Consider the following 8,014-nt stretch of genomic DNA (forward strand, 5'->3'; position numbering starts at 1 on the left):
TTTCAAATATTCAGAGCAGCCTCAGGATGAAATCACCATTCCTGCTCTGCCTCCAGGCACCCCCTTTTGGGTTCCCAACAAAGAACAATGGTGCTACAGTTTGCAATCTGTAACATTTCAATGTCTAAGGAGAATATTTGACTTCTCTCAATTTTACTGCAGAGAAACTGTTATTCTGTTCTAACAAAGGGGGCCAGTAGGGTCAGTTGAGTGTCTATGGAGAAGTTTCTAGCTTTGAAAAGAACACTCTGTCACAGACCTGAAGATATTGAAACATTAGTTACATAATTTGTGGTAGTGCTTTCTTCTATAATGTCCGACGAAGTGACCTACTCGACACTCACATTTCAGGATTCTTCTGGAGCAAGAAATAATCAAGATGGAAATAACCTGAGAAAAAGAGGTAGGAGTTTAAGAGAAAGCAAGCTGAGACAGTGGAATGACAGGTGTTAAAAGCTTTGAGGTGCTGGTTTTGACATGGGCAGTGGCATCTTCAGGATGGAAACAGTCATGGAATCAATTCATAGAGTGAGTGTTCCTAATGTTGAAGAGAAAATATGTGCCTTTAGGGACCTGTTTTAAGTTGTGTGATAACTGTATGTGTCAAGAAGCTGTACCTCTTAGTGAGACGTTTTTGTTGGATGTTTCAGAGATAGATATTGGAAACTGAGACGTTTCCATTTTATAAATGTCCTTGATAATTATACTTTATAAGGTTGCTGGAAGAATATTCTTTTATAAGTCAAATTGGAGGCTTCTAAACAGAGAACATGGCATTTTTCTTACATGGTGTAAGTAACTGAAGGCGAAAAGTAGAGGATGGCCAGGTCAGGCATGAGCAAGTGTTAGTTTCACATTTATAAGTTTTTTTTTTCAATTAAGATAGTTGAAATCCCAAGTATAATTAGTAATACTGAATCATTAATAGCAATACTTGTATAGTATTATATATTCATCATCATATTTTTATTGAGATATAATTATAAAGTAATCAAAATGATATTACTGGTTTCAGAGAGGAGGAAACTGAGACTGAAATAAATTAAATGTCTGAACAAAATCCATACAATTGCTATGGAGGAAGCCCAGTCTCAGTTCTGGTCTTCAGCTTATTCCCTTGTAACCAACTGGAGGAAATGGAAGTTTCTGGTTAATGTAAAAGGCGACATCCTTATCCCTTAACTTCAGAAGGTCTGCTCACTGTTCAGGCCATTGTCTTAAATCATTTGAATCTTATGAATTACTTTCTCATGCACTAATTTAGACTTATTTTTAGGTTATGAATATGTGTAGATGTGTGAGTGAGGTTTGAGGGGAGGATATACCAAAAAGATGATTAGAATGGGCTTTTTACATGTGTGAAATGAAGGTGATTATATGTTTTTGGCTTTTTTTTATTTACTCTTAACGCTTGAGGGAAAAGGAGGTCTGGATATAGTGCATGTGATAGTGCATCTGGAGATTGTATCAATCTATCAAAACATTGGACTTGACACCTTAGGACCTGAATCAAAGAGAAGGTGAGAGAAACAGGAGAACATTTTTATTAAAAAATAAAGATAAGATGCTGAAATTTGAAGAACTAGACACAGACTTCCTGGCCTATTCTGCTGTTTGCAGTTTAAACTGTGCATTTTTTTTCTATATTAATTCATAATTTACTGGGTGATAAATAGCATGGATAATATATAAACATTATATTTTAGTAGATAACAGTTGCTTTTAAAAGTAGAATTCACTTTTATATGAAGTAGAGAATAACCTGCTTTTTGAAGATTTGTAATCGTAATGGAGACAATAGGTCTCTCCTATTGTCAGCATCAGTCCAGGAAAAATTTTCATAGCATGTTGTTTGTGAAATCAGTGAACTTAAAGATTAAAGGTGGATGATGATATTAAAACAAAAAACTAAAAATTAGGAGGTATTTACTCTTGGAGGAAAGATAGTGGTGAATCAATGGAGGAAAACTGGTAATGGACCCTTATTAGGCTTCATGGTAGAAATTTTCTAAATAATGTCATTGAAGAAACAAGAGAGAAATTTTAGTACCTGGAAGATTCCTAAGTTGGAAGAATAAACAACCCGAAGTGTACAACCCACATAGCAGTTCTACTTGCTCACTCCTCTGTTGACTTTACAGGGCATCCAGCTCCATCCCCCATATGGCGTCAGGCTGCCCAAGGTCTGCTAACTCTTTGCCTGATGCTGTTGATTGGGCTGGTGACCTTGGGGATTATGTGTAAGTATATTTGCATAAAACACAAGAAAGGCAATTAAGTATAACTTGTAAACTACGTAAATTCAATTTATGGACAAGTGCCAGCATCTTTAATCCTTTAGTAATTTTGCCATCTCATAAGTGTTCCATCTTCATGTTGTCAAAACAAATCATTTTGGGACATACTTTAATATGGAGGTTCAGTCCCAACTCATTATTTTCTCTTGACAAGCAAAATAGACTTATTTTTATAATTGTTAGTCAGAGCAAGGAGCCTTTGTTTCCAGATACACATTTACTTTGCCAGTGGTAACAAAAAGGAGTCGGGGGATTGTGTTTAAGAAATGGCATGCTGTTCATTTACCTTGAAAACTAGCTCCCTCTGTTTACCCAAGACCTTTCTAGTGTAGAGAAAAATGTCTAAGTGGCAGTATAAGCAAGGAGGGAGCGCCCTGCTACACCACACCCAGAAGACAGAATTGAGCCATCTCTGCAGGACAGTGGAAGCTCTGCTCCCCAACACCAGAGCCAAAAAGGAATATTTTCTTGATTCTGACCTATTATTGTAATCTTAGAAAGTTGGGGTTGCTTTTGTCTCCATTGGGAGTGGGAATTCAGGGCTAACGAAGTGGAAAAACATCCTGAGAATATGTATTTTATAGAATGTTGTTCAGTACGTGGAATAAAGTAGTGATTTGGTACAACATTGAGTTTCAGGCAACTTAAAGTAAAAAACCTATTATTTGTTGAATGATACTAACATCTCTGTTTTTAAAATTTCTATCTATATATTTAAAATCTAATGGATAATTGGGATTTCTACACATCTATTTGGACAAATAAAAGATAATTGTGTAGCTTCCTATTTTGTAAAGAAATGTTCTAGCAGAAATAACATATTCAGTAGCTCAATATTGTGAGAATTAGAAGCTAATCTTCTGCAATGATGTACTCTTTGAAAAATGAATAAACTTGCCATGATATATGCTCAATTATTTACCATAAAAGGGCGGTTAGCATACTATACTTTGAGATATCGCTTGTTTCAAAGAATTTTATTTCTATTAAAACTATAATTCTATCCAAAAACTCCAATTAGAAAAAAAATACCAAAATAAGGGGCAAAATTGCTGACACCAATTTTGGTGAAATATCAGATATGTAATCATTAACTCATTATTTTAACATGAGTACTATAATACTTAATTCATTATTTAACACAAGTACAATAGTCAATACATGAACAAAATTATAAAGGTAAACTCTAAACAATTTGGGGTTGAAAAGTATCTGGTATGTTTCTTTCATGAAATCTCAATTATTAGGAGTTACTAATAAATATTAAACAATAAGAAATGTTTCTGAATCAAGAGAATTATGGATGGCTATTATGAGAATGGAAGGATATTTGAGTTTCTCTCCTGTCATGTTATTCTTGGAGTTTTGCAGATGTCTAACAAAATTAACTCAGATTCAGAGACATTGAATCGACTTCAGAAAATTATCCACCACCAGCAGGAAAATTTATCCCAGCAACTGAGCAACCACAGGAACTTACCCGTGGAAGAAGAATTTCTCAAATCACAGATATCTAATCTACTAAAGAGACAGGGGCAAATAGCTATCAAACTCTGCAGAGAGCTAATCATTCACACTTCAGGTAATTAGATCTGCTGACCAGTCACAATATATCAGTTGCTCTGATTTAAGCTGACCATGTGTGGCACCTCAGAGTATGAGACAGTTGTCATTCAATGATGTTTTGAGGATGTCACTCTAAATTTAGGAAAAGATAGAATTTAGGAAAAGATATAGATTTATTTAATAATTTTTAAGACGCAGAAGCAAATATGGGAATCATTTTAGAATATCAATTGGAAACTTCATCCCCTTGTTTTATTAACTATTTGTAATTGATCCCATTATTATATGAAGTTAAAAGCATAGCTATAAATTCTGAGGCCAAAAGACCAAACCCTGAAAAGAGTATCTCCAGTGCTGCAAGCCATAACCAGAGTGACTTCATTTTCAAAGGCTCCTAAAACAGCATGTTTTCAGGGTGCTGGCCCTCACATTCTATTGTCCAATGTAGTTTTCATTGTTCATGCTTTTGAGTATAATTTCCTTTTTCAGATCATAAATGTAATCCTTGTCCTAAGACATGGCAGTGGTACCAAGAAAGTTGCTATTATTTCACAGTAAATAAAGAGAAAACCTGGAGTAACAGTAGAGAGGACTGCATAGAAAAGAACTCCACATTGCTGAAGATTGACAGCTTGGAAGAAAAGGTATGATTGAATCTCCTTCCTTGTTATAGAAATTATCCCATATAATGAAAGGTATATGAATGAAATTTCTGATTCACATGGTAGAAATTCAGTGGATTCTGAATAAGAACCAGCAGATGAATTTAGTAAATATTTCTGTCTTATTTCTATAACCTAGAATGTGACTTTCTCTTAAAGATTTCTCTCTGTTTTTTCCCTCAGAATTTTCTAATGTCACAGCCATTACCCATGATTTCTTTTTTTTGGCTGGGATTATCATGGCACCCATCTGATGGAAATTGGCTATGGGAAGATGGCTCAGTTCCCTCTCCATACTTGTAAGTCTATTGGGAATGGAAAACCAAGATTTCCTTAGAATCCTGAGAGTGAATTATGAGAATTATAAATCTAGATTTTAAAAAGGAGTGCAAAGTACAAAGAAAAGAGTAGCAAATATTGTTTGGTGGTATATCTAATTTCATCTGTATGATCAAGTCAGGGCAAGTCACTAGACTTTGCCTATTAAACTTTTTCTTTATTTAACATATAAATATAATGCTTAGTATCTTCAGAGAATTCTATATAAATACAAACCCTTGAATGGAGCATTGTTATATTCCCATTTTATAGATAAATATTGTCAAAAAAGAGACTAAATTAAAGATGACTCAGCTCAAATGTGACCATATCAGGACTTTAGTGCTTTAGGGACCATGTGTTTAGTCACTTAGCTATTCTGCTCTCCAGCACTTAGAATCCAGGATTGTGTTTGTCACAAGAACACAAATTAACATATCTATTTGGATCAAATAATAGTCACTTTCTAATAGAAAGTAATTTTGAAATAATTTCATGATAAAGACTTTCCAATTAGGTTATATGGCAAATGTCTTTCATAAACTAAACTGAGCTAAATCTGCCATTGCAAAATTTTGATGAAAATATTTAAAGTACATTTAGGATACAGCAATTGAAAATTGCATTTTTCCAACTATCTAAAGTTATGGAAAAAATAGATGTCTGCCATTTTCTGTATCTACTGTAAGAAAACCTTGGAAAGAGACTCCATCTCCCAGTACCTGGAAGTCCAGGTGCTGCTTCTGATCATCAGTGTGGAGCCAAAAATAGGCAGCCACTTGGAAGCGGGGGTGTGCTGGTAAGTGTTTGTTCTATCTGTAGGACATGACACAGATGAAAGTTTCTTCAGAAAAACATTTTTTAAAAAATGTATGTGTAAGGCCAGTTGGCGCACGCCTGTAGTCCCCGTGGCTCCTGAGGCTAAGATAGGAGGATTATGCATTCAAAGCCAGCCTCAGCAATGGCGAAGTGCTAAGCAACTCAGTGAGACCCTATCTCTAAATAAAATACAAAATAGGGCTGGAGATGTGGCTCAGTGGTTGAGTGCCCCTGAGTTCAATCCAGAGTACCAAAAAAAAAAATGTGTAAGGGAGCACATAGCTTTGAAAGATTCTTTTAAAGAATACAAAACCAAAAATTTTGGTGAACATTTCATTCATAATTATGTTTAAATGACATAATGTTTTTCATATTTTAAATGTAATATATAGTATTTTTGTATTAGATGAAATTTAAGATCATTGGCATCAGTTTGGGTATAGTTTTTTCTCCACAGCCCTCTCCCAAAAAGTACCTAATGCATCCAACTTACTCCTATTTTACTCATTGAAGCATGTTGTCAAAGTTTTCTTAATCTGACTTATGCTATTCATTTTTTTTGTCAAAGATGTTGTGCTTTAGCTCTTATACATCAAACTCCTTGAACAACAATATGTCTATTGTTTTCTTCCCAGAGACACTTTATTTTCATTCATTCCCTCAAGTTTTGCCATGGCTATTTCTACTCAAATACCAATCTCTAATACTCTCTAATCACTATTACTAGTCATATTAAATTGATTAGTCTGGTTTCACATAAGCAATAATGGCAAAAAGCATGTGCTGAATAACACATTAGCAAACAAAATTACAGCAACTTTTTTGGTACCTGGAGTAATATTGGTCACGCACTGATTAAAATTAATCTGAGGCACGTATTGCTACTAGACTAAGAATTTCTAAGAGGTGGTGCCATGACCTCATGTAAATGCAATTCAGCTTTCATTTTGGAATCTAAGATGTTTCCCCTCACCCAAAGGGATTTTAATCATCCTTAGTCCCTCCTTTAACTCCTAATCAAAATATGGAAGAGGGTCCCAGAGCAGGGTTCAGAGCCTGCAGACACTGACCCCAGAGAACATGCAGCTTCAGGTAAACCACTCATCATACTCAAGTTAGAGTAATCTTCGGGATTACATAGCCATTTCCTTGGCTCCTGAAGTCTTAACTGCTGAGCGAGTGTTTAGCTAAGACTAAGATTTAAGAAGCCTATCCTGAAGCAAGAAAAGAACATGGTAGTAGTAATGCAGGTCATTTGAACAAGAGCAATACTGATCACATAGAGGATTTAGTTGTCAAGCTTAATTTTATAATGACATTATTTGGGAGTTATCATCAATTTCCTAGAAGAGAAATTGAGAACTATTATCAGAACCACATCTATATTTTAATTCATTTCTTCTCTTAACCTCAGCCTTGTTCTCTTGTTAACCCCACATATAAGTAAACACAAGTAAAATTAGGCTTTTGCATAGTAGAATGTAATGAAATTTTGTAGAGAATGTGATTCATTTTTTCTACTTTTCTTTTTACAGTCCCAAAGTACAATTATTCTAGCACTTCTAATTTAATCTGGACCAAGGGAATTCCATTAATGGAATCCCATACTAGAGAAGGAAATACAAATTGTCGGCATAGAACTTAAGTGTTCTTAAATAATAATTCTACCTAGAAAAACAATTAACTAGAAATAAAGAATTTGGATGTGTCAGGTTAAGAATTTTGATACTATAAGGCAAAAGTATCAGAATATTCCAGTTGTTGACTGCAAAGGTACCTAGGAATACTGAATGGTGATCAAATCCCAAATACAGTATTTATTAATAATTTTAAATCAATTAATTTTCAGATTTAGTAATAATGAACTTTCCCAGATCAATGGATCCAAAGGATGTGCTTATTTTCAAAGAGGAAATATTTATGTTTCCCGCTGTAGTGCTGAAATTTCTTGGATATGTGAGAAGACAGCTAAATTAGTGAAGATTGAAGATTTATATTAATATGTTTCTTTCAAATTCACCAAGAAACAAGAGACTTGCGATTGCAAGCTCATGTGATGAAGAAAAAAGCTACAGTCGTCATACAGTCACTTTTTCAAAAACAGATTAAAAAGTGACTGTATCTAAACTCTCAGGCAAATGAACTTGCTTCACAGAACAGTCTCCACTTCTTGTCTGATGCCTTCTGATCTGATGTTCTAATTATTCAGGTCTTAAAATTATCCTTTGGACCCAGGAGAATACTTGTTCTATGCTTCTATCTCAGCATCATCTCACTGATTTTTTTCTCTCTCAAATAAAAGACTCTTTTCTTGCTTTATTATAACATATTTAGATGTGCACTCTGGTGATA

The 8,014-nt window shown here is 34.5% G+C and overlaps 1 protein-coding gene across 1 annotated transcript; it reads left to right on the forward strand.

Moving 5' to 3' along the window:
• Positions 1-312: 312 nt before the first annotated feature.
• Positions 313-7,662, forward strand: Clec12b (C-type lectin domain family 12 member B). Its single transcript, XM_046423951.1, has 6 exons — positions 313-403; positions 2,142-2,240; positions 3,661-3,879; positions 4,353-4,507; positions 4,709-4,824; positions 7,512-7,662. Exons 1-6 carry the CDS (start codon positions 313-315, stop codon positions 7,660-7,662), a joined length of 831 nt encoding a protein of 276 aa, XP_046279907.1.
• The last annotated feature ends 352 nt before the right edge of the window (positions 7,663-8,014 follow it).

Source organism: Marmota monax, unplaced genomic scaffold (assembly GCF_021218885.2).
Source record: "Marmota monax isolate L192 unplaced genomic scaffold, Marmota_monax_Labrador192_F-V1.1 WCK01_AAM20220418_F8-fsc00488, whole genome shotgun sequence".
Lineage (NCBI taxonomy): Eukaryota > Metazoa > Chordata > Mammalia > Rodentia > Sciuridae > Marmota > Marmota monax.

Coding starts and splice junctions, on each gene's coding strand:
- Clec12b (XM_046423951.1), top strand. CDS start 313: ATGTCCGACGAAGTGACCTACTCGACACTCACATTTCAGGATTCTTCT. Junction 2,241..3,660: donor GGTGACCTTGGGGATTATGT/GTAAGTATATTT, acceptor TTATTCTTGGAG/TTTTGCAGATGTCTAACAAA. Junction 3,880..4,352: donor GCTAATCATTCACACTTCAG/GTAATTAGATCT, acceptor TTCCTTTTTCAG/ATCATAAATGTAATCCTTGT.